The sequence below is a fragment of the Grampus griseus genome, assembly GCF_964374135.1.
Source record: "Grampus griseus genome assembly, chromosome: 3".
Lineage (NCBI taxonomy): Eukaryota > Metazoa > Chordata > Mammalia > Artiodactyla > Delphinidae > Grampus > Grampus griseus.
The window spans coordinates 115,284,688-115,312,070 of NC_139019.1; the positions used below are offsets into that span (position 1 = coordinate 115,284,688).

Below are 27,383 nucleotides of genomic sequence, written 5' to 3' on the forward strand. Positions count from 1 at the left end.
AGGGAATTGAAATTTTTTCCATTAAGAGAATTTTGTAAAGATCGAAATAAATGGAAATCCAAAGGTTCGATGTCTGGTGAATACAATGGATGAACCATAACTTCCCAGCCAAGCTGTAACAGTTTTTGCCTGATCGTCAAAGAAACATGCAGTATTTTGTTATCCTGATGGAAGATTATGTGTTTTCTGTTGACTAATTCCAGACACTTTTCATCGAGTGCTGCTTTCAATTAGTTGGTCTAATTGGGAGTAGTACGTGTTGGAATTGATCGTTTGGTTTTCCAGAAGGAGCTCATAATAGAGGAGTGCCTTCTGTTCCTACCATATACACAACATCACCTTCTTTGGATGAAGACCATCCTTTGGTGTGGTTGATGGTGGTTCATTTTGCTTGTCCCACGATCTCTTCTGTTCCACATTATTGTGTAGTATCCACTTTTCATCACTCATCACAATTTGTTTTAAAAATGGAACGTTTTCATTACGTTTAAGTAGAGAATCGCATGTGGAAAAACAGTCAAGAAGTTTTTTTTTTGCTTAACTTATCTGGAACCCAAACATCAAAGCAATTAACATGACCAAGTTGGTGCAAATGATTTTCAGTGCTTGATTTGGATATTTTGAGTATGTCAGCTATCTCCCACATGTTATAACGTTGCTTGTTCTCAGTTAATGTCTCGATTTGATTGCTATCAACTTCAACTGGTCTACCCGACCGTGGAGCATTGTCCAGCAAGAAATCTCCAGCATGAAACTTCTCAAACCACTTTTGACACGTTCGATCAGACACAGCACCTTCTCCATACACTGCACAAATCTTTTTTTGCGTCTTGGTTGCGTTTTTACCTTTCTTGAAATAATAAAGCATAATAAGCCAAAAATGTTGCTTTTTTCTTCCATCTTCAATATTAAAATGGCTACACAAAAATTCACCAATTTTGATAAGTCTTTTTTTAAATGCATGCTGATATGACAGCTGTCACATACAGTCTAAAGAGAGCTGAATGCTACTAGAGCCATCTTACGGAAAAAAACGAACGAACCTTTTGGCCAACCCAATAATTATGGGAGCAGATTAAACAGTTCATATGAGGCTGTTGCTTTTGTTTCTGGTGCTGGAGCTAGAAATTAGCAGGGCCTGCAGTCAGTAAGAGAACATGGTACATATGAAGCAGGATCATTCTGGAATATGAGTTGGACCCCATGAGGACAGCCTGCAACTCATGTTAGCCTCTCACTACATCCAGACCTCCAACTATGATGATAGAGGTTTCTTGAAGGAGAAGATGGGTACCTTTATCACAGATTTAAATATGCACCTGGCCCAGAAGTCAGAAAAGCTGAAGGAGAAAATCCTGTAGGAGTTGTGGTCATGGTCATTGCCCCATGCTAAGCAAAGGAGCCAGCAGAAAATCAACAATGTGTGTGACCTGCAGTAGCACCTTGTACCAGCACTGACCTTCCCAGTTTAAAAAGGTGGTGCTGCTTCATTTCCACCTTTCAGATCTCATGCCAGGATGTCTCTTGTGGTCCAGGCTAACCTGGAACTGTGCCGGGAAGAGAATTCTGGGAAGTGTAGTTCTGGATTGGCTAAATTGACACAATACAAATTCATCACAATCTTTCATTTGCCTGGTGTGAGATAAGTGCTCCAACTTAATATTTCTTCTAGCTTGATAGTGACTTACGTTTATACTATTCATTAAATAAGCTATGGCTGTGAGTGTGCATGGAATACATGCAGAAGTAGTACCCAAACAAGAGAAAAGACTGTTTAACTCTGGTTCTAGGAAAGAATTTTCAAATGGGAGTATCATATAAATTGACATATTCCAATTACAAATTCCTTTGCAAAAATTTCATGGTTGAATACAAGGTAGTAATTAATTGCCTAACTTTGAGATTTTAGGTTTCATAAATTTATAAATGTTTTTTTCCACGCAGGCTGTTTCAGTTGTTTAGGATCAGAAGTCATTTGACCTGCTGGATAGGGGAAGTAGCCCAGTCATAGATCTGGTTTAGTGGAAGTTTTCAGAGCCTTCTATGGTAAACTTTCTTTTCAGAGCCTTCTATGGTAAACTTTCTTTTCACAATTCTCATTGACATTGCATCTGCAGTATTTCTATACTCATAAATAGTTTTAAGAATATTTGTTTTTATTTGTACCTACGTCTGCAGAATTTGTGTGGATTTCTGCAGTTTATTTATGGATGTACAAGTTCTTGGATGCAAGCATTTAATGTAACTACACATATTCAAGTGAGGGGTTCTGTAATCAAGTAAAAATGCCTGGTACAAGACTTGAAATCAGAGGGAGGTGCCAAAGTTTAAAAAAAAAAATCTTCGACAGGAAATGAGCTAAATAATGGCTTTCTCATCGAGACAAATAGAAGCTATTTTATTTTGTCTTGATCTCAAGTCTTTCTGCTTCCATTTTCCCTCAGCTGAACACAGGTACTTGTGCCTATTGAAATATTCTCTTACATAGACTTAAGTGAAAAGTATAAATGCTTGAAAGCTCTCAAGTAAGGAAAGACAGAATGAAAGGCTGAATGAGTAGGCTGCCAAGCATCACTGGAGAGAAATTTAAGTGAGAGAAGAGGCGAAGAAAGAACAGTTTGACGAACTTCTCTGGCTGCAGTAGTGTAAAATATAGACATTTTGTGGTACAGTGAAAACAGAGTAAGGGATTTTAAGGGCAGAATTCATTTGACCTACTATGTCCCTCTACAGTAAGTCTCCTACATACGAACGAGTTCTGTTCTAAGAGCACGTTCATAAGTCCAATTTATTCATAAGTCCAACAAAGTTAGCCTAGGAACGCAACTAACACAATTGGCTGTACAGTACTGTAATAAGTTTATAATACTTTTCACACAAATAATATGTAAAAAACAAACACAAAAAATAAACATTTTTAATCTTACAGTACAGTACCTTGAAAAGTACAGTAGTACAGTACAACAGCTGGCATACAGGGGCTGGCATCGAGTGAACAGGCAAGAAGAGTTACTGACTGATGGAGGGAGAGGAGGTGGGAGGTGGGAGAGCTGAAGGATCGTCAGCAATAGGAGACGGAGGGCAAGCTGCAGTTTCACTCATGCCTGACGCTGATGGCACAGGTTCTGGTTCTTTGCTGGATTCAATTCTATCTACCCTCTTGAAAAAATGATCCAGTGTTATCTGGGTAGTAGCTCTTTTTTCTCGTCATAGATGACATGGTAGCACTGGATTGCATACTGAACGGCTGCTGCAACCTTTGTGTGCCGTTCTACATTCGGGTCCTGTGCCTCAAAAACTAACAGTGCCTCCTCAGATAAAGAAAATCCCCTTGCAATTTCCTGCATCATGAATTTCTTTGATTCTTCAGTTACTTCTTATTCTTGTCTCTCTTTGTCCTTTCCCTGGGCCTCCAATTCCATCAGGTCTTCATTAGTAAGCTCCTTGTGTTGCACAGCAACAGAACTGTACAGTAAAGAACTCAAAAGCACAACCACTTGTAGAGGATGCACACACGTTGCAATGTACGCCAGACACATGAACTAACTTACGTGATTGGATATACAAATGCACTTTCGCATCTTTGAAAGCTGGCAACTTGAAGGTTCATGTGTCGGGGACTTACTGTATTAGAAAAGAATTCCCTCTAAGCCTTTCTGGAGACATTTTTCCCAGTTCCTTTTTTTTTTGGACTAATTTATTATGATATCATCTTATTCTTCCTTATCCTATGTGGATACTATTCATTAAAAGGGACAATGATGGCTTATATAATATGTCATCCTGTATGTAGAGGTATTTCTTATTTTGTGGGACGTACACTCTGAGTGATTTCTCCCTAGCACTGGCTAGGGAGATTAGCACTGGCTAATCTCCTCACAGTTTTGAGTACCAGTTGTAACCATTGACAGATATTTTCAATTTCACAGATGAAATCATTGGAGTTTAGAATGTGAAGAGCAAAACCTATCTCTTCAAGAGACCAAACCCATGCCTGGCCTTTTAACCAAGCAAGCTGACCAGCCAGTTCTATATATCAATGTTATTGTGGATGCAGGAAATTGTAGATTTACCATTAGAAACCCTTTAATATCAATACAGAAAATCTAATACATACTGGGTACATTTTTCCCTACCTGCCTCCTGAAAATGTGCACCTTGTTGAATTTTAATATTCGTTTTAAAAGCTTAGAACACTGTATTTTACCGGTGGTTCTAGTTGCAGACCCTTGCCTGGAGGTGTTCTGGGAGCCCGCGCTTCTAGTGTTTGGTGGGTGAGACAGAGTCTCCATTTTGTCCCTCTCTTAGCACAGGGGAAATCATGTCCCTTTTTTTTTTTTTTTTTTTTTGTCAGAAGAGCTGCAAAAAGCAGCAAGAGTTGACATCTGGTTGGGTCTTGCCATTTAATTTTCCCCTACTTTGGTTAAATTAAAAAAGATTTTATTTATATACATATTTTTGGCCGCGAGGCATGTGGGATCTCAGTTCCCCGACTGGGGATCAAACCCGTGTTCCCTGCAGTGGGAGTGTGGAGTCTTAAACACTGGATTGCCAGGGAAGTCCCTTAAATCAAAAATTAATGTAGAATTCTTAACTCTGTGGAAAAATCTGGATATCTGATCATTTTCATGGTTTGCCTAAGTAGAGAAATTTATCAGCTAGTCTTTTTTTTGGCAGGGGGTGGGGGAGTAAAATTGCTTTACAATGTTGTGTTAGTTTCTCCTGTACAATGAAGTGAATCAACTATATCTATACCTATATCTCTCCCTCCTGGACCTCCCTCCCACCTCCCCCATCTCACCCATCTAGGTCATCACAGAGCACTGAGCTGAGCTCTCTGTGTTATACAGTAGGTTCCCACTAGCTATCTATTTTATACATGGTAGTGTATTTATGTCAAGCCTAATTTCCCAATTCGTTCCACCCTCCCCTTACCCCCAGTGTCCACATGTCCATTCTCTACGTGTACATCTCTATTCCTGCCCTACAGATAGGTTCATCTGTACCATTTTACTAGATGCCACATACATGCGTTAATATACGGTATCTGTTTTTCTCTTTCTGATTTACTTCACTCAGTATGACAGACTCCAGGTCCATCCACCTCACTACAAATAATTCAGTTTCGTTTCTTCTTATGGCTGAGTAATATTCCATTGGCTATATGTGCCGCATCTTATTTATCCATTCATCTGTCGATGGACATTTAGGTTGCTTCCATGTCCTGGCTATTGTAAATAGTGTGGCAGTGAACACTGTGGTACATGACTCTTTTTGAATTATGGTTTTCTCAGGGTATGCCCAGTAGTGGGATTGCTGGGTCATATGGTAGTTCTATTTTTAGTTTTTAAGGACCCTCCATACTGTTCTCCATAGTGGCTGTATCAATTTACATTCCCACCAACAGTGCAAGAGGGTTCCCTTTTCTCCACACCCTCTCCAGCATTTATTGTTTGTAGATTTTTTGATGATGGCCATTCTGACCAGTGTGAGGTGATACCTCATTGTAGTTTTGATTTGCATTTCTCTAATAATTAGTGATGTGGAGCATCTTTTCATGTGCCTCTTGGACATCTGCATGTCTTCTTTTTGGTGAAATGTCTATTTAGGACTTCCGCCTGTTTTTTAATTGCGTTGTTTGGTTTTTTTGGTATTGAGCTCCGTGAGCTGTTTGTATATTTTTGAGATTAATCCTTTGTCTGTTGCTTCATTTGCAAATATTTTCTCCTATTCTGAGGGTTGTCTTTTCGTCTTGTTTATGGTTTCCTTTGCTGTGCAAAAGCTTTTAAGTTTCATTAGGTCCCATTTGTTTATTTTTGTTTTTATTTTCATTACTCTAGGAGGTGGGTCAAAAAAGATCTTGCTGTAGTTTATGTCAAAGAGTGTTTCTCCTACGTTTTCCTCCAAGAGTTTTATAGTGTCCAGTCTTACATTTAGGTCTTTAATCTATTTGGAGTTTATTTTTGTGTATGGTGTTAGGTAGCATTCTAATTTCATTCTTTTGCATGTAGCTGTCCAGTTTTCCCAGAACAACTTATTGAAGAGGCTGTCTTTTCTCCATTGTATGTTCTTGCCTCCTTTGTCATAAATTAGGTGACATATGTGCGTGGGTTTATCTCCGGGCTTTCTATCCTGTACCATTGAGCTATATTTCTGTTTTGTCAAAAACTGTTTCTGCATCTGTTGAGATGATCATATGGTTTTTATTCTTCAGTTTGTTAATATGATGTATCACATTGATTGATTTGCATATATTGAAGAATCCTTGCATTCCTGGGCTAAATCCCACTTGATCATAGTATATGATCCTTTTAATGTGTTGTTGGACTCTGTTTGCTAGTATTTTGTTCAGGATTTTTGCTTCTATGTTCATCAGTGATATTGGTCTGTAATTTTTGTGTGTGTGTGATATCTTTGTCTAGTTTTGGTATCAGGGTGATGGTGGCTTCATAGAATGAATTTGGGAGTAGTCCTCCCTCTGCAATTTTTGGGAAGAGTTTGAGACGGATCAGTGTTAGCGCTTCTCTAAATGTTTGATAGAATTCGCCTGTGAAGCCATCTGGTCCTGGACTTTTGTTTGTTGGAAGATTTTTTTTTTTTTTTTTTTTTTGGTGGTACGCGGGCCTCTCACTGTTGTGGCCTTTCCCGTTACAGAGCACAGGCTTCGGATGCGCAGGCTCAGCGGCCACGGCTCACGGCCCCAGCCGCTCCGCGGCATGTGGGATCCTCCCGGACCGGGGCACGAACCCGTGTCCCCTGCATTGGCAGGTGGACTCTCAACATTGCGCCACCAGGGAAGCCCTGTTGGAAGATTTTTAATTACAGTTTCAGTTTCATTACTTGTGATAGGACTGTTTGTATTTTCTAATTCTTCCTATCTCAGTCTTGGAAAATTGTACCTTTCCAAGAATTTGTTTCTTCATGGTTGTCCATTTTATTGGCATATAGTTGTTTGTAGTAGTCTCTTATAATCCTTTGTATTTCTGTGGTGTTAGTTGTGATTTCTCCTTTTTCTTTTCTAATTTTATTGATTTGCATCCTCTCCCTTTTTTTCTTGATGAGTCTGGCTAAGGGTTTATCAATTTTGTTTATCTTCTCAAATAACCAACTTTTAGTTTTATTGATCTTTGCTATTGTTTTCTTCATTTCTATTTCATTTATTTTTGCTCTGATCTTTATGATTTCTTTCCTTCTACTGACTTTGGGTTTTCTTTGTTCATCTTTCTCTAGTTGCTTTAGGTGTAAGGTTAGATTGTTTATGTGAGATTTTTCTTGTTTTCTTGAGGTGAGGTCGAATTGCTATAAACTTCCCTCTTAGTACTGGTTTTGCTGCGTCCATAGGTTTTGGGTCGTCGTGTTTTTGTTGTCATTTGTTTCTAAGTATTTTTTTATTTCTTTGATTCCTTCAGTGATCTCTTGGTTATTTAGTAGCGCACTGTTTAGCCTCCGTGTATTTGTGTTTTTTACAGTTTTTCTCCTGTAATTGATTTCCAGTCTCATAGCATTGTGGTCCGAAGAGATGCTTGATATGATTTCAATTTTCTTAAATTTTCTGAGGCTTGATTTGTGATCCAAGGTGTGATCTGTCCTGGAGAATTTTCCATGTGCACTTGAGAGGAAAGTGTATTCTGCCAGTTTCAGGTGGAATGTCCTATAAAGATCAATTAATTCTATGTGGTCTGTTATGTCATTTAAAGCTTGTGTTTCCTTATCTATTTTCTGTTTGAATGATCTGTCCATTGGTATAAGCGGGGGTGGTCCTATGTTGGGTGCATAAATATTTATAATTGTTAATTGTTTAAGGAGGGAAAACCTAACTTCTCCTTTTTTCTACTTTCTTCCACGCACCCAAAAAAATACATAGCTTTCTTACTCAGTTTTCCATTTCTTTCCTACAGGTATTTAAAAGATTGCTCAAATTACCCTATATGTTTTAAATTTTCCCTTTTCTTTTTTTTCAGCTAGTCTTGATTGTAATGAAAATCTGAAAAAGAAAAGAAATGTTTTTTCTTATTTGACACACTGAGGAACTCTTATAAGTAAGATGGTTTCTGAGTCTTTCTCAAGAAAGAGGAAGTATTTGATTACAGACAGGAAACCAAAAACATGATAGTGTTAAATTCAAGTAGGGAATGAAAGGATTCTGAATTTTGAAACTTGTTGCTGTTGTGAAATGTAACCCTTAAGATGTCATTTTTCACCTTCAATTTCTGTTATTAAGATAGGACTTAGGTAATGTTTGGGGCTTTTATTAAAATTGTATTGGCAGCCATGCCACATAGTTTTTAACAAAACCAGCAGTTACACTGAGGTTTCTAACAGTGAAGCCATTAGTCAACCTCTTATATATGAAAGTAACACATTAAACCTTGTAATAAGATTCTTTTGTAGTATGTGAGAGACTTAAATTAGCAGGTTGTCACTACACTGTGCTCCTGCATTTCTGTTTAATTTTGCACCATATAAGGGAATCAAAAATTATTGTTCTAAAAGTTTGAAAGTTTAGTTTCTAGAAAATTTAAGAGTACATGAATAAGATGGGGAAAAAGGGTAGATTTCACTAGAGTGAATGGGACCCAAACCAGACCTTTGCCCCATACTTACTGGTTCTGCCTTTTCCATGTCTAAGTCATGAGACATGGAAAAGTATCAAAAAGTATCCTTTTTGATACTTGATAAAAAAAAGTTGTAAATATAGAAGCATGGAGAAACTATGTATCTTCTCAGAAAACAGTTTCAGATTGGAGATTAATAGTGAAAACTTGAAATTTAACATGAGAACTTGGAGGCTCTGTTTAGTACATCCTAGTGAATGAATGATTTCTTACATCTCTGCCCCTCACGCTACCCATTTCTCTTGAGCAAAGCTCTTACAAAGAGTCGTTTGTTTTTTTTTCAACTGATCATTGGTTCTTACCCTTTGCCTGTCCTTCAATAAACCTTTCTTTTATCCATCTTCCTTAGCAGCCCTTTTCTGATAGTTAAAGTTATAGGTTTTGTGTTTCTCAGCAAAATAAAAATTGCTAAAATACATTTTTCTAAATCACCACTTTGACCATCATATCCCAGCCATCTCCACAAATCCGGAGTGGCCCTTCTTGCTGACCATGTTAAATCTGAGCACCTTTCCTGGTCCCAGAGGCCCCTTGGCATTTGGCCCTACCTTCGCTGCACTTACTGGTATCATCTGTCAGATTAGTGGCTCTGGCCACTCTGTACCCGGCCATATTGAAATCCTGATGGTGCTTTTGTACCTAGCTTTAGGCTGTTTTCTCCACGGCATTCTTCAGTGCCCTCCCTGTTTTCTAAATATCAGCAATTTAGTGGTACCATCCAGTTCACCTCTTTTGGGCTTATCTTCTTTTATTAGTTATTTATTGAATATTTTAAGTTTTACCTCTGACTAACTATAAACTCCTGAGGGCAAGGGCCTATATCACCATAGCACCTTGTATAGTGGAAATTGAAGTACTTGTTGAATTATATATTTTAAAATATTGTGAAGAAGAAGGAGTAATAGTAGTAGTAGTAGTAGTAGTAGTAGTAGTAGTAGTAATACAGGTCACACTTTAGCGCTGTGTGCCAGGAATTGTTCTAAGTACTTCACACACATTCCCATTTAATCTTCAGAGCACGAGTTTGATACTGTTAAGACATAGAGATTAAATGACTTGTTTAAGATCTCACAGGTAGTAAGTGGAGGTACTACACTTTGAACCTAGCCTGGCTCCAGAGTTCAAGCTCTTAACCACCATGCAGTGCTGTAGGTCTAGTTGAGAGGAATACTATGTTAGATTGCCAATACCATAAATTACAATTGTAATTATATTTTTTTCCTTTCCTCCCAACATTTTATTGTGAAAATTTTCATACATACACAGAAGCTGAAAGACTGTTCAGTGAACACCATATATACACACACCTATTTCCTAGATTCTGTGATTGACTTTTTGATATATTTGCTTTGTCACATATTTATCCATTCCTGTATCCATCTTTTTATTGTTTTGATGTATTTCAAAGTCAGTTGCAGGTACTTGGGTATTTCACCTCTAAACATTGCAGTATGCATGTCATTTAACTAGAGTTCAGTTTTATTATCGTAAATTTTATATAGTGAAATGTACAAATTTTAAGTGTATTACGTGATATGTTTTGATAAATGCACACACTTTGTACCCCAGTCCTTTATCAAGATAGAGAACATTACATGGTTATCATGTTATTGAATATTTGGCTACCTTGTAGCTCAAGTACATGAGCCGTACATTTCCCCCCACATTAAAACCTGCTTTTCTAGGACTCCCCTGGCAGTCCAGTGGTTAAGACTCCATGCTCCCAATGCAGGGGGCATGGGTTTGATCCCTGGTCAGGGAAATAAGATCCTGCATGCTGCATGGTGTGGCCAAAAAAAAACCACAACAGACCTGCTTTTTTGATTGCCGCACGTTCTCTTTCTTTCTTGTCAATTCTTGAGCCTTTAATTTTTCATATGAACACAAAGGTCCATTTCTCATTTTCACTGCACTGTGCTATTAGGATTTTATTAGGAATGCCACTGGATTTGTAGATTAATTGACATCTTTGCAACACTGAACCTTCCTATTCATACACATTGCCTACTATTTCACTTATGCAGGTGTTCTTTTATTTTTCAACAGGTTTTACCATCATCTCTAAGAACATCTTGTTTCTTTCTTTTTAGATTAGTCTTAAATACTAAAGTTTTGTTGCTATTTTGAATAGTTTACCTTTTTATAATGAGATTTTACTTCCTTTGTGGTATTGTATACAGATGGTATTAATTTTTTTAACATCTTTATTGGAATATAATTGCTTTACAATGGTATGTTAGTTTCCGCTTTATAACAAAGTGAATCAGTTATACATATACATATGTTCCCATATCTCTTCCCTTTTGCATCTCCCTCCCTCCCACCCTCCCTATCCCACCTCTCTAGGTGGTCACAAAGCACCGAGCTGATCTCCCTGTGCCATGCGGCTGCTTCCCACTAGCTATCTATTTTACGTTTGGTAGTGTATATATGTCCATGCCACTCTCTCACTTTGTCACAGCTTACCCTTCCCCCTCCCCATATCCTCAAGTCCATTCTCTAGTAGGTCTGTGTCTTTATTCCCGTCTTACCCCTAGGTTCTTCATGACCTTTTTTTTTTCTCTTAGATTCCATATACATGTGTTAGCATACAGTATTTGTTTTTCTCTTTCTGACTTACTTCACTCTGTATGACAGACTCTATGTCCATCCACCTCACTACAAATAACTCAATTTCGTTTCTTTTTATGGCTAGTAATATTCCATTGTATATATGTGCCACATCTTCTTTATCCATTCATCTGTCAATGGACACTTAGGTTGCTTCCATGTCCTGGCTATTGTAAATAGAGCTGCAGTGAACATTGTGGTACATGACTCTTTTTGAATTATGGTTTTCTCAGGGTATGTGCCCAGTAGTGGGATTGCTGGGTACCCATCCTTTTTTGGTTGACTGCCATTTGATAGATATTGTTTAAAGATTCCTCAGGTTGGTGTAGGAGAAAAGTGTGGTTTTATGATTCTCTTCTTCATCTCTCAGTCTCTTGGTGAAATCATTCAGTTTTATGACTTTCAATACCCCTATTCACTGATGATGACTTCAAAATTTATATTTCCAGCCTAGATCTTTACCCTGGATTTGTCATCTCTACTTAAATTTCAGCTTTAACATGTGAAAAGCTGAATCTTAATCTTTCTTACTCCTCCCCTTCCCAATCTATGCCATCCATAGTGTTCTGAATCCCAGTTGATAATTAGGTCTTGGTTTAAATGTTTAGTTTAAATGCTAATTAATAAATCAGAATAAAGAATATAGCCTTTCATAGGTTTTATCTAATCCCCAGATGCCCCACCTCCCGTCCCATCCTGTCCCCTCTTCAGTTTAAACTGAGGACTGTGTGTGTGTGTGTTTGAAAATTGATGTAAAATATTTAGAAGGCACGATCTTCAAAATACTGATTATTATTTTGGAGAGCCAGAAGATTTGTGTTTTTAACAGAATTGTATTTGTTTAATAATTTTTGTAATAATTTATGGTGATGTATCTTGTGGGAAGGTCAAGCAGACTTTAGATAAACCCTTTTACAGTTTGTTTCTTCACATTCTATCTGTAATTCATCTCACGTGTAATTCTAAGAGAGCACAAATTGGGTGTCTCAATGATGATATCGCTTATGCACTATAATGTCTTTTGACACTTTAGGAATGCTGCATCAAAAAGAAGAAAATTCTTGACCACCTGCTTTCATGTAGAGTAGTAGATAAATCTTAGCCTGGCAGTTTTACCACAATCATAAAATGGGCTCTAGTTGTTCGAAGTTGATGGCAAGTGTCAGAGAGCAGTTTTGCACCCACTGGCCTCAAGGGATTGTCAGGAGATGAGGGAGATGTGGTGACCTGACACTGTCCCAAGATGCCTACAGGAGTGTGCTGAGGGTAGTAGATTCTTTTCTCTTCTTTCTCACTGCCATTATTTTCCCTTGTGAATTTCAAGGGAGAGTTAGGGAGATTGATCAGAGAGAAGGTAGCATTGTCAGGGTCACTTCTGAACCCAGTTCTTAGTGTGTGCCATGGGCGACAGTCGTAGCATGGGGTGCCTGATGCTCTTATCTTTTTCTCTGTTTGGAGCAAAAACTATGGCAGAACGTACTTTCGAGTGAAAGGTCAGTGTTTTTGTGGCCAGTTCATTGGGATCCTGACAAAACTGGTATGAAATTTTAGAGCACAGATGAGGGAGGTAAGGATTACTACCTATTATCTTGAGAATTCTATATTTCTGAAACTTTTACAACCATGGCCCGTGTACCTGTGTCCTTTATGCCCCAAGGCATGTTCCCCACCCCCACATAAAACCAGCAAAATAGCTATTAATATTAAAGATGTGAAGAGTGTTAGGGATTTTATTTAGTCAGAGAGCTGGAGTGAGTACTAATTATTAAGAGCAAAAAGGGCACTATCCTTAAATGACTGGTATTTCTTGTCTTTTGAAAGTAACAGCAAAGTGAATAAACATTATTTGTTACTTGAATCTATGCAAAGGGAAGGGTATACTGAGAAGACAACTCAGATGCGTAATTGTGTTTCTAACAGTATTTTCCAAGTTGTATGGATTAGTTTGAAGCTGACAGACACTTGGTTTTGTGGAGTTGAGAAGTATTTTTGAAATTATGGCTATTTCTTAAAAAGGGGCTGCTTAGCACTGGATATACTACAACTGAACAGTTTCCCCCCAATAAGGTTGTTTATCCTTGGAGTTTTGGAAACCATGAAGAGAAGGAGAAATGTGAAAAGCTTGTTTATGTGGTGGTAAAAGAGGAAGGAGAACAAGCCTAGGGTCAAGAGATGGGGAAAGTGCAGAAAAGTTGCAGATGAAGGAGCAGATAAAGTAATTTGCCTTCTTGGATAAACTGGATCATGATCTTGGGGAAGACAATGTCAAGAAAAAGTTCTTGAGTTGAAAAATCTGGGCCATAAGATCTGTAGGTTCTGATATGACCAGATGTGTGTCTTCATTCAGACAGGTTAATTCTGCACAAGCTTTATATTTAATAGAGCTTTTGGTAATATGGAGGATCACTGTACAACAGTCATGAAACATATCCTCCTGGATTGACGGGTTATCTTTGTCTTTTAAAATTCTCATACTTCCCTTGCTCAGACCCCTCAATAATTCTGACAAATCTGCCTAGGAACTAAATCTGCCACAATTGGATGGGCTGCTTCCTAAATTAGATGTGGTAGGCTTGAAGTACATTTTTTCCTAAGCAAAGAAACCCGAACATAATAGTGATCCTTAATTCTCAGTTATGTATTTTGTACTAAAATAAAATTGTCAGAGGCCGAGATATCAATGAGATTATTTTATATTTATTTTGAAAAACAGAATCTGTTTGTGATAATGGATGGTATGTGTTGTCCTATATAATTTTACTGAACAAGGAAAGACATTACTTGATTTTTTTATTTTATTTTATTTTATTTTGTGGTATGTAGGCCTCTCTCTGTGGTGGCCTATCCCGTTGCGGAGCACAGGCTCCGGACGCGCAGGCTCAGTGGCCATGGCTCATGGGCCCAGCCGTTCCGCGGCATGTGGGATCCTCCCGGACCGGGGCACGAACCCGTGTCCCCTGCATCGGCAGGCGGACTCTCAACCACTGCGCCACCAGGGAAGCCCAACATTACTTGATTTTTAAGTGACTTTCTTACCCAGAAGGAATTTTGGAAATATGGATTCTAAATCTTATGAAATTTAGCCTTGATTCATGAAGCCAAACTAAAGTAATGTCATGACTAATATAATAGTACATTTATATAAAGCAGATTACTTGACTATGAGATGATATGGTCAGTTCTATATCGATATTAGATACAAAAAGTGTATCCAGGCTATTGGCTTATTAAAAGCTCTCACTAATTGTCAATCTTAGTATAGATAACGTATAACGTTATATAACGTATAACGTATAGATACTATACGTTAACTTAGTGAGGGAAGTAATACTAGAAAGTAGCGAGTTTCAGGGAGCAACTCAGGGGCCTTACATGTCTTTAATGTGATTATATTCTCTACTTGGTGGATCTCTCTCATCTAGTTCTCCACATATTGTTACTAAAAATAGCAAACATTTGTTAAATATTTACTGTGTTCAGGACTTTCTCAGGACTTTGCATGTATTAAATTCCCTTTTGGTTGTTACTGCTATTAATTCCAACTTAAGGGTGAGAGACCCAAGGCACAGTGAGGCTGATGGACTTGTCCAGGGTGACAGGCCCAAGTGTGGGGCAGGTCTCTGAACACAGGTCTCTATTTGCTCCTGTTGAAACCTAGGAGGTTTTGCTAACGGCATACAGAATGGGTTTTAAATTTTAAAGAGACTGTTAAATTTCTGACAGCTATTCAGACCATTGAACGCTTTATCTTTTTAAATGTGTTCTTTCTTTGAAAATTAGTTATCATCTTATAGATTCTTACCCAAGGAGAACATTTATGATTATCATCAGCGTAACTAGAGATGATGCATGAAATGTGCTTCTCTTCATTCATAATGTAATGGAAGAGTTTTAAATTGTACTCCTAGCCTAGAAGATTTATAATGTAATGGATTAGGAATTTACTGGGTGTCCCTTATGTGATGGAACACTCTAGTTTGGGTCCCAGGGATGTGATAAGGAGAAAACATGAACTGTTCTTCCAAGTAGGTGCATATTCATTCTTGCTGACTTTATAGGCTCTTGCCTTGGGTCACAACAAAGGTTAGATCATACCACAAAGCATGCATCATGCTTGTGTTGCCTCCTTTCCCATAGTTTTTTCAAGGGTTGACATGAAAAACATGTCTGCCTGTTCTCTAAAAGCTCCTTGGGGATATTGTCTGACATGTTTCCTTATTGTTCCTAAAGCTGGCTCTATTTTAAAGATAATTCACAGACTTTTGCATTTGTGTCATTCCCTCCAAATAAACCAATGTGCTTCCTTTATCAGACGAAAGCTGTTGATTTTCTTCTTTGCCTTGGCCAGGAAGATCAAGGCCCAATTAGTGTATACTAGAATTGTTTCATTGCTCTGTTAGGGCTTTTTTGTGAGTTAACCAAAATGGTTTAGGATCTGGTGAAATTGCTAGACTCAACACAATATTTGCAATATAATTTCAAGAGATTCTTGCATCCTATGAAACATATCCTGGACCCTTAGAATTAAGAATCCCTGCTTTTGATCTTTTTACATCCTTATTTCAATCATTCTATACATATGAATGTATTTTGCTAAGTTTCCTTGACTTTTAGGCTATATGTAAATGATAAATACATTGTTTTCAGAGATCTTTAGGTGCTGAGCACTTACCCTCTAGGTATTTGGCAGTGAGGCCATAGGAAATGTTTTTGTTTATCACAGGAGGAACTTTTTTGGTTCTCATGATAATGAAGCAGATAAATGGCTGTAGAGTTTTTATCATATGATTTTCCAGAAAAAGCAACCTGGAGATTGTGTGTGTATGTGTGTGTGTGTGTGTGTGTGTGTGTGCCCGCGCGCACTTGGTAGAAACACCAGGGCCTAAAGATGGAGTTTTTGTGCACTGAACACAATTGTGAATGGATATTCAGTAAAGTTATGACATTTTTACATCTCTTTGCTGTGGTTCTTGGTGAAGTCTCTTCATGGAAGTTGTGAAAAGGCTTTGGGAATTGTCTCTGGGGCTGCAGTTTTAAAATCTGGTTCCCAAATGAAGGAAGAGCCTTCTCTGTTTGGGTGGTGGTAGAGCTGTTGGCCCCTGCCTTCAGGATTGTTGTTCACAGGTGCTCTTTCATGTTGGAGGTCCTGAGATGGAGGATGGGCTAGCTTTGCTCTTGGCCTCCGTGTTTAAAGGGAGGGTATATTCACTGGTGGGCTTTGCAGCAAAGCATGTTTCATTGTACTTGCCTTTGGAGATGTCTTGCTCTTTAAGGTCTCCTTCAGATAGAGCTTCAGGGAGGCTCAGCATCTGTCCCTTAGAAGTGTTCCCAAAACATTGGCTAGTGAGGAGGAACTCATGCTAAGGGGAGATGTGGGAATAGCTGTGATTTTCACCTCTTTCTCCCTTCTTTCTTTGTAAAAGACAATTTGTAGTACATTTTGTCTCTCTAAGGGAGACTCGAGTACCCAGCTGGTTAGATATATTTAAAGAAAGAAAAAAAAATCTCTTCACACAGACCTTGAAGAATTCTATTATAAATCTGAGTGGGAACCTGAGAATGCTGTGGCATACAGGCAAAACTAATTAAAATAACTGATAAAGAAATCAGATGTAGCTTTACATGGGATTTTCAAGATTAAAATGTACGAGAATTATGTTAATAAGCTCTGCTTTTAACTCTATAAAGGATAGGAACTCATTCCTTTGTGCAACTTGAAACTACTATCACCTGTGCCCTCTAGTGCATACTGGATGAGTTAGTTTGACAGTAAAATTCTGTATTGTGCTTCCTGCCTCTGCCCTAATTCTTCTGAGGTTCCTGGTGTAAGAATTCCCTTAGCGTCTCTGATCCCCTCATCCCTAGGTGTTTATTCCTGCCTGTCTGGTCCTGTTGTACTGCTCCTGGCCTGGAGAAGTAGTAAGGTCACCCTGGCAAGTACAGCGACCTGTGGCAGTCAATTCCCAAGGCCAGGGCCGTTTCTGCCCCCAGTGTTGCCGAGGCAAAGCATCCTGTCCTGAGGATGTTCATGTCAAGCAAGGGAGGCTAGTTAAAAATCTTCCCTCCTTTTCCCCTATCCATACTTACTGAGCTGGTGTCTGGGATAGAATGGGTCATGTAGGGATCCTGGAGACCCCAGCATGGTCAGCACCTGTGGACCTCCTTCCCAGGAGTGGTGTGCAAGGTACTGCTAGGATCTACTCCAACAGATCCCTGAGGTAGAGGCCAAGTTACTGTTTGCTGGGTATGGGCAATTGAGTACCTTTTTGAAGTTCCCCAGGCTGTGGCGGAACACAGGGGAGGGTGGGGGATGGCGGCCAACCTTTGGCCCTGTGAGCCGCACAGACAGCTGTTTGTCTACTTGCTAAGACTTGTGACAGAGCAGCTTCTTATTGCATGGCTGCTGTTTACTGGCATGGTGGTTTCTTAGCCAGCCCTCCCCTCCCTGCCTTACTTCCTAGCCTAGTTTTGCCTGTCTCCGAATGAAGACACGTGATGATTAGCTGCCCCTTTTCCAACTGGCACATTTGGCATTATAGAGAACATGGTACAAAACAACTGTTCATTTAAGGTTTCTATATCTGTCATAAATGAGTTTTCAACTTTCACATGTCAAAATTGATAGGTTACCAAGGAAAAGCTTTGGAAAAAAAAGAAAGACATTGGCTGTTTACAGTATACACAATTTTAATAACAAAACTTCCCTGTACACTGCACTTGTCCCCCACCCCCACCCCCCCACCCCACCCCAGTATAATCGTATTTTCTTCCCACCCTCCCGACCCACTTGACCACCTCCCACCCCCACCCACCCACCCAAATGGCTTAGGGTGATTGAACACAATAGGTTTGGACTGTACTTTCAGTTTCCAGTTTCAGTGTTGATAGGAATGTTCATCAAACATTCCATAGATCAGGCTTTTAAAAAATTGCCAAGGAAGAATAGGTTAATTGAAGGAGTAGCAGACATTTCCAAATGTCTGCAATAGCAGTATGAAAGCTTAAACAGTCATTTACTACTCATTTTTTGCCTTAAATTATTTAAGTACTACGAGTTTGCCCTAGGTTAGGAACAGAAATATTTAATTATCTGTGGATGGCCTTATCACTTTTGTCTTCTGTCTTTTTCTGGTTGAAGCAATTTAACCAATAAGATATTGAAAAGCATGTCCCAAAACAGATTTTTGAGACGAGTCTGTCATTGTATTGCTTTATTAGGAAAATGATCATGTAAGTCATCTTCTAAAAATAATATTTCAAAATTTCATACTGATAGCCACACTTTGGAGAGAATGGGACATTTATAGCTCCCCCCCATAGTTGCGTAGGACGTATGCCTTAAGAAAATGATACGCCTGTTTTGAATTTTAGGATTAAGACCTAGTGTTACATAGGGTTCATTTTTATTGGAAAGAGTCTAGCTCTTGGTGACTAGCATTAGAATAAGCAGATGGATTTTAATAATTAGTGGAGTGGGAAAGTAAAATCAATTCCATTCAATGAATTGGTACAGAAATTAACTTAGGCACAGTAAGAAATTACATGTGTTAGTGCAGATTTTTGGCTTAAAAAATTAGTATCTTTGCTATTTGATGTTGGCAGAGGGTATTCTCTGAGTTGTGTATGGATTTGCAAATTTATCAGCTCACTCTCATTTCAGAAAGGTGATTGAAATCCCTGGCAAGCTACAGAAATGAATATAAATGATTCCAAGCTAGCTCTTGGTTACTAGGTGGGTACAGTATCATAGCCTTTGTTAGCTTGCTTTTTCCAGAGAGCTTTAATTATTTTTCTGTTTTTTAAGTGGTCATTTTCCTCTAATCTTTAAAGTGAAAAAAGGGAGAGGGGGCATTGAAGAGGATAAAACGACAGCAAAAGACAAAAGGCCTAACATTATATTACCAGGATCTGCAGTGTAGTTGTGATGCTCTTCCACCCGAGCCAGTTGGTAAGGAGAGCACATATGACTAACAGCCTCATCTTCAAACCTGTGCTGATACCAAAACACAAATAGACCAAAATTAAAAGAAATTCTGCCTTCTATAGGCAATTGAAAAGGGAAATTTGCGCTTTAAATGGAAATGGAAAATGCTATTTGGCACGGTTATTCACTTTTCTCAGAGAGCATTGCCCAAAAAACGAAGGGCCAAAAAAAATCTGTTAATTTTCAACTGAAAAGTATGCCCTGGTGGCCTTGGCTATGCTGTTCCCCTGAATTACTAAATGGCTTGCTTTTCCAATTTTCTTTCCTACATACATTAAGGATTTTGCCAATTGACGGTCCATTTCACTAACTGTAATCTTTAGGGTTAATGTGGGGACTCCCAGCCACTATTTCTCACCCTTCTGCTCACAGTTTCAATTAATTTTGGGTTGTGGTTGAAATGATGGAAACTACTCTGCTATCCTCCAGGGCTAGTGGAATCTTGTGTGTCCAGGACACAGTTGTATTGTGATAAAGTTGTTCTCTGACAAATGGCCATGGTTACCCTGATAAATGGGTTGGTAAATTTTAGCTTGTGGAGCTCTCATTTGTAATGGGGCTTCTGATCCAGCCCTTCTGTAAGGAAGCTGTGAGACGTGCTCTATGCCGTAAAATCAGCTTCTGTCCTTGCCCAGGCAGGCCTAGTGTCTGGTTTAACAAGAGGTGAAATGCTCACTGCTCAGGATCAGCTGAGATGGGCTGAGACTTTGCCAAACTAATCTACCCACCTTAAAAATTGTAGAGAGCACATTCTTACCATAATTTGTGATCTTGTCTGCTTTTTACTGAGACACATTTTATTTGAAATGTAGGTAGACATCCCTCTCTTAGTATTAAATCTCATGGATTAAACTGTAATCTTAACATGTGTTCAATTCAATCCTGGGAAGAAATGTGCCTTGAATGAAGGATATCATGTTAAGTAAAAGATAACTTTTTTTTATGGTAGTGGTTTTCTCTACGAATTTATGCCTTTTTTCTCATCAGCAAATGTCAGTTGTAAAAATGCTCATTCTTCTAAAATCAAGTCAGTAGTCTAATTTCATGGTTTTTGCTACTACATACATGGCACCTCATTTATGGAAAAATTCTGTGTCAATTGGTAACTTGCATCTAAATCCTAAATATGTCATAGTTTCTCCATAGAAATCATAATGGAAGAAACAAAGTTGTGGCTCTTTTCTACATGAAAAGTGTGGCATCATTATCATTTTTTAATTACTGAACATTTATATTAATACCAGAGAACCTCCCCCCGTCCCCTTTCCAGCTGCAGGTCCCTGGGCCTTGCCCTGTTTGATGCAGATCATGTATAGTTGCCCATTTGCTTGACTACCTTTTAACTTTGCTAACCTGTTTCAGCAAGAGTCATATTTCAAAATGCTGCCTTTCTCTTTCATCCCCTCACCTCCTTCGAGTTACCACTGTGTGGCTGCATAGGCATATATTGTGTTCTGCCATGAGAAGGTTTGCCTCAGATATGTGTTGTTCCCTTCACTTAGAAGGACCTGCTCTTACAGTAAGAATAGGTATCCATTAAAAAGTCAAAATTTAGCATATAATATTTATAAAGTGATTTTTTCAAGGTTCCTTTAAAATATATTCTAACAAGAATCAGTATTATGCCTGTTGCTAGCCAGTTATTTTTAATTTGGCTCTTTGAGGCTTGAAGATCAGGAAAAGGCAGAAGAAAGAGGTTTAAACCCCTTTGTCAAGGCATCTTTGATCTTGGCAGTTGAGGGAGAGATGGAGGTGGGGGGTGGAGGACAGGGGGAGAAAGAGAGAGACTGGAGAGAGAGTGTATTTGTGTGTGCTTTCAAACTAGAGTGAGCAGCTGGTCATAGGATTGCTAAATTGACTCAGTTTATCTCTTTTCTCTCCAAAATAATTTCTAAGTCTTTTTTCACATATAAATGTATATATAGGATTTAGTAAACTAATTAGTAAAGTGATAATTTAACACTAGTTTAAAGTATCTAAATGCCACAAAAATCAACATGTCCATTATAAGTCAAACTAGAGATATGAAACGAAGTCAGTGTAATTATTTAGTATTGATTTCATTGTAATGAGACCTTTTCACAATCACTTGGATTCATTGTTTAAATATATTAAAGTATTAGAATTACATAAAGGGTTCTGATTTCATGATATGGACTTTGATAATATCTATTAACCCAGGTAAAAACTCTGGAAGAAGAGTGTTTAATATTGACCAGTCTTCAGCATATGTGAAATGCTACTCCCCACGCTGGCAGTAAATAGGTTTGAGTAAATACCAAATTATCATACAAGAGAACTTTGCTAAGTCTCCTTTTAAGCAGCAAGCCAAGTTGTGGTACTTGGGGTAGAGAGCAATGATCAAACAAGTATTGATCCATATCTCTTTCTACTCAGTAGCTTCTTTCCAAACTGTTTTCAGTAGAAAAAAATAGCATATGGAGACCTTAGTGTAAATGTTTACCCACGATAGCGTATAATTACATACATGAAATGTCTTATTTTGAATTAAGCATTTTTAGACTTTCCAACAAGAGTGCAAATTAATGTGAGCATCGCTTCATTTAACACTGAAAATATGGTTTCATTAAAAAAAAATTAAAAATATTTCAACACGTCAGAAACCTAAGTCTCCACTTGGTTTGGAAAAATTAGCCTTAATGTCACCATTGGTAAAAATTAGATATGTATTTAGCCCCTACTATGTAAAATAGGTTACTTATCTGATGTGATTTTTGATGATGGGTAGATATTATACTTCACATTCTTTGTATGGCAGCTGCTGACACTTGCACTGTCCATAACCATTAATGATGATGAAGGGTCCTTCATGGGTGGGTTCATATTCATTATATGGTCCTTGGTCTGACATGTTTGACATATGGAGTCGTGTTTGGGATCGGAGCTGCCTGTGGTTCTGAATCATTGAGCACTGCCTAATTCTTCTTAAAGTGGGAGGGCAGCACTTCCTGGAGATGAACACTATAAAAATAATAAAAAAGAAAGAAAACAATAAAGCCATTGTTCCCGTAATTACCCGCTGAGTGAAGATGGCATTGTCTGGTTCGGGAAAGTGTTCCTCAGTAGTAACTGCTATGCCCGCAGTAGTTGGGATTTCTTTGTCTCCCACATGGTAACTTGATGAGCTTATTCTTTTTGTATATTCAGTGGTTGGATCTTTATAAGTTGTAGCCATGGCGGTGACAGTGGTTGATAAATTCCAGCAGAGCTGAAATCCGTGGACTGCATCTAGTATATCCTCTCCTTGGGTGTGGTCGGGGCTGTGGCATAAGATGGAATGCTCCCACCGACCTTGGAAACTGCCCAGCCAGGAGGCCAAAGCACATATTCGAGGGCTGCATTCCCACAGATTGCCAGAGAGGCCAACGGTTGTGAGGGATCTCAGGGAGTTTAAGATCTTGGAATCAAGGCTGTTTAACTTGTTGTTATCCATGAGGAGTATTTTAAGATTAGGCATCGTTTCAAACACTGTCAGGTCGATGGCTTTTATTTCATTTCCAGTCAGGTCTAGCTTTTCTAAAGTGCCCCAGGTCCACTCCATCCCACATGTCAAGTTGCTAATTTTGTTCCATTGTAAGAAGAGTGTGTGCAGACTGCTAAGCCGTAGGAAATGAGCAAAATTAATCTTCGTCAGCTGGTTGTGCTCTAGGTGAAGCTCCCTCAGTTTGATTAATCCTGCAAATCCATTGCGAGCCAAACTTCGCAAACGGTTTGTGCTCAAATCCAGAAACTCCAGACTACGACAGTCCCAGAACAGGCGTACTGGGATAGTCCGCAGGGAGTTGGACCGTAAATGCAAGGTCTGTAGCTTCCGGAGGCCATAGAAGAGCTCTGGGTGCAGAGATGACAGCTGATTAAAAGACAGGTCCAAATTTTGCAGGTTAATCAGTTGGGTAAAAGTTGTGTTTGGTAAATAAAATATTTTGTTGGAACTTAAGATTAATTCCTTAAGTTTATATAGTCCTTGAAAAGCATCTTCTTTTACTGTTGATATTTGATTATGGTCTAAGTGGAGCCAGGTAAGTTGACTGAAGCTGGCAAATTGATCCCTTTCAAGCTCTGTGATGTGATTGTGCCTCAGGGACAGGCCCAGAGAGCCCTTGTCTGTGGTGTTTGGCACCGAGTGGAAGCCCTGAGAGTCGCAGTAGAAGAGCAGCTTCTCACAGCGGCATTTGGGTGGACATGCCATACCCAGGGCAGGCAGCATTTTTAAAACCATACTCATTGCATATATTGCTGCCAGCATAGGGGCCCCTAATGGCCACTTGAAATGTAAGCCTGCAGAATATAATTTAAGGAAGACAAGAAGATAGGATATTTTTCAGCAGAGCGTATGGGCTATTAAAACAACAACAACATATCATTATGGCAAAAGATTTAACTACATATAACTTATTTTTCATTTGCTGCAGAAACACTAACCTTGTTAGTATGACTAGAACAAAACTTAAACCATTAAGAAAGAAGATAAAACACATCCTGTCATCAGCAATATATGTTTTTACCTAAACCTCAAAATCCAAAAATGTGACAGTGATCTCCCTCATAAAATGTGAATTCAGTGGCTTATTATTTTAAAAGCGTTGATTCCTTGCTGACTGTACAAGACACATAAATACATGGACTTACCCATTCTTCTGAGCACATTGGAGCCTGCATTCAGTCTCGGTTGTCAGACTCAACGCAGTGAGTCTGTAAAAGGCTCTAACATGCGGGAGCCTTTGACCAGTTTCCTGTTTTCTGTGTCCCAGGCTTTCCGAGTAAAATTGAATCCACCAGGGTGAGTTGTTTTTTCCTTAGGATATTCCTCTCGAAAGCATTGGTTTCATTTTCTGTGACCACTCTGATCCCCTAAATCAGTTTTGAATATGTTATTAATTTCGTCCTCCTCTAACTGCTCAGCTGGTTAATCAAAGCTTCAGCCTCTCCTTTCTGCAGCCGTTAGTTCTCTCGGTCTTAACTTGTTGATGGCAGATGGGCGGCTTGTTGCAGAGAAGAGCTCCTGGAGCAGCATGAGTGCATTTACTGAAAAGCTTTTCCGAGAAACGGCACAAGAATGGATTTGCTTATGTGCTGCGACCACACAGAACTGTATATAGGCTGACGTCACCGCGTGACGTGTCTTTTGTTTGGGTTTTCCAGAGCTTTACTGTTATAAAGCAGTGTGCTTTGTAACAGTATCGGGGTCGTTGTTAAGACCCCTGATTATAATGAAGCGAGAAAGAAGAACTCCTGACTTAAAAACATGGTATTCCTTCAGTGTAGGAAGCAGCAGTGAGGTTGTAATAAAGGCTGCATTCAAGAAGACCCGTCTGAACAGTGAGTTGGGTTAGCAGAGTGATGATTTTTTAATGCTTGGGAGAGCCAGTGTTAGACTGCCGATTCTGCATAGAGAGATCTAAATGGGCAGGAGCCTGCACGATTTATGAAGTGCTGATTTAACTGCAGCCTCTGCAAGTGCCTGCTGCTCTGGTAGTTTGGAAAGCTACTCAGTCACCTTGCTGTCATGCTTGGTTAACATAGAAGTATGACTATGATTTGCTTCAAATGTGTTGGTAAACTAGCTAAGTGGGCTTTGCTTCTTTGTCATTAAGAGTTTAACATCATAAACCAAGAATAAAGGGCAAAAAAAAAAAAGGTTGGAAAACAAAGCATTTGGTTATTTTGCTCTTTGAGAATTTCAGGAGAAAGCTAATTAAAAAGATTCTCCTTCTCTGTCTTATTTTATATAATAGTGTTTTATCACAGTGCTAATTGAAAAATAATGCTGATTTGATCTTTGGATGTCTTAGTAGGAGAAAAGGGTAGGTTGATACAGTCATTTAATATTGCATGCCCTAAGTGTTAACCGTGGAACAGAAATGATTTAGGACAAGTGGTATAGCATGGCTGGATTCTGACATGATCCCTTGTGTTTACCTCAGAATTTCACCTACTTCTTCGGCTAAAAGCCTCGAACTGCTCTGGGATTGGGGTATTGTGACCCTCAAACAATAGAGCATTTGCACACTCAGTAGTGCCTACTGGCACACTTAAGAACTGACTTTGAGTCTTATACTAACTGTTGTTGAAATCTCTCTAGGGAATACAAAAGGTCACTCATACTCTGGAATAGGATTTTTGCTTTGGCTGTTTTTACTTGACCTAACACCATCTTCTCCCTGTCGAATAGTATCACTTTTCAGAATTTGGTTATGACTGTACAGCTCCATGTTTACTATTGTATAAATGTAAAAGATATTTCTACTGTGAGTCAGGGTCATATTTTCAGGCCTGACAAAGGTAAGGCCTTCTATACATCTGACATTATTGATTTGGCCTTCCAGGCCATTTCTCCCATATCATTGGCACTTATCCTTAGTAGGCCTTGTCTCAGACCTGAAGGCAAAAATCTGAAAACTACCCATTGTATCTGTGAAACCAGACCATCATCAGTCTGTTGGCTTCCAGGGGCTTTATCACACTGGGCATGTGTAAGAAGTTATTGTCTCAAGGGGTTTAGTTTCTGTGTTGGAGTGTGGTGCTAGAGTGAGGACTGGAAGACTCCAAGGTGCCTTCCTCAGGGCTCTGTGGAGACAGCAGCAGCTGCACGTGTGTAGTTCGGCTCCTCCTAGAAGCAGATCCCAAGGTAGGATTAGAAGTATAAGAATTTTATTGAGGAAAATGCCTGGGATGTGCAAAGGGAGAGAGAAGACAGCAGGAATACACTTAGGTCTGGTAGAGTCTAACAACCATGGGGCATGTCTGATACCTCTGAAAGAAGAAGACTGAAGGAAAGACTCTGTGGGCAGTGCAGTTCTAAGATAGCGTGCCCAAGCCAAAGTTACCCATGAGTGGAACCCCTTATTCTCAGGAACTAGTACTCCCACTGTATTCCTGCTTGCTGGTTAAGGAAGGGAGGGAGAGGTCCTGTTTTAGACTTCAAGGGTGCCACTCCCCCAACTGACCTTGATCCTTTCCATAGTCTTTCTCTCTTGTAAGCTAGAAGTTCTTAACCTGGGTCCATAATTGGCTTGTAGAATTTTGTTGCTTGTGCATTTTTCTGTGGATACGGTTTAATCAAATTCTTACAGGTCTGTGACCATAGGTTTCAGAGTGACCGTTCTATAGGAACTTGCTCCCAAAACTTCCAACAAGGGGAGTCTGACAAGGGTGTTAAATTTTTTTTTTTTTTTTAAAGGAAAAGAAGCCCTTGGGATACTGTAAATGCTCTTATTGAAGTCAGCCACCCTCTGATTAAAAAAAACCTTTGCAAGGCAGGAGGAGCTGGATTAAATTCTTCCCTGAAGTAACAACTTTAATTCCATGTGGAGAAAAGCATTAGAACCAATTGGATTAGAGCAACCATGATTAGGAATGAGTTGTATGTGAAAATTTAGAGGGAAGAGCATTTCCTTCCCCTTAAACTCTTGGTTCCTTTCTGCTCTGTAGTCTGCTTGGTCTACTTCTTATACTAACACATGGAAAACCCTTAAATTACGTTATCCCAATACTGCTATAACAGATTTGTGGGCAAGGAAAACTGCACAGAAGAGCACCAGTGCAATCAAGAGTAATTATTTTTTGATGCATCTGGAGAAGTGGGCAGTAATGCCTGCCATATCACAGTACCCAGAGAGCACAGTCCATCTAGGTCACCAGCCATCTTGCCCACCTTGCCCACTTGCCCTCCCTTTGGGTTCAAAAAGTTTAGACTGTGAAATCAAAGAAGATGTGGTGTTTGTCTTAAAATTGGTTGAAGTACCATAGTTCCTATTGATGGAGCTTTTTACCATTTTTTGATCTTTATCTTTCTTTAGCTAAAAGGACTAAAAAACCCATGTTCTTTCTGAATTAAACTTTTTCTTGGTTTCATTTTACAACAGCTTTATTCTGCATACATATGCCTTTGACTTAAAGTGGCAGTACAACCTCTGGAAGGTACTTTCCATATCATCTGTTTCAATTTTCACTGTTTTAGTTGTTCGTGACAAGGCAAAGGACAAGTAAAATCTAGCCCGCCTGTCCTCTCTGTAAATGGTTGTAAGCAAATTAAATGAGTCATGTGGCAGGGCTTAGGCGTTGTAGTTACCTGCATTACTCTACATGATAGTTTGCTTTGAATATATATTGCTAATTAGGGACAAATATTTCCCCACCTGGAGAAGCAGATG

The 27,383-nt window shown here is 39.0% G+C and overlaps 2 protein-coding genes across 2 annotated transcripts in view; one reads left to right on the forward strand and one right to left on the reverse strand.

Moving 5' to 3' along the window:
• CTNNA1 (catenin alpha 1) overlaps positions 1 to 27,383 on the forward strand; it is a 178,928-nt gene that overhangs the window by 98,734 nt on the left and 52,811 nt on the right. The window lies entirely within an intron of this gene.
• LRRTM2 (leucine rich repeat transmembrane neuronal 2) lies at positions 21,962 to 23,503 on the reverse strand (the record flags this gene model as incomplete). Its single annotated transcript, XM_082650234.1, has 1 exon — positions 21,962 to 23,503. Exon 1 carries the CDS (start codon positions 23,474 to 23,476, stop codon positions 21,962 to 21,964), a length of 1,515 nt encoding a protein of 504 aa, XP_082506360.1. The 5' UTR covers positions 23,477 to 23,503.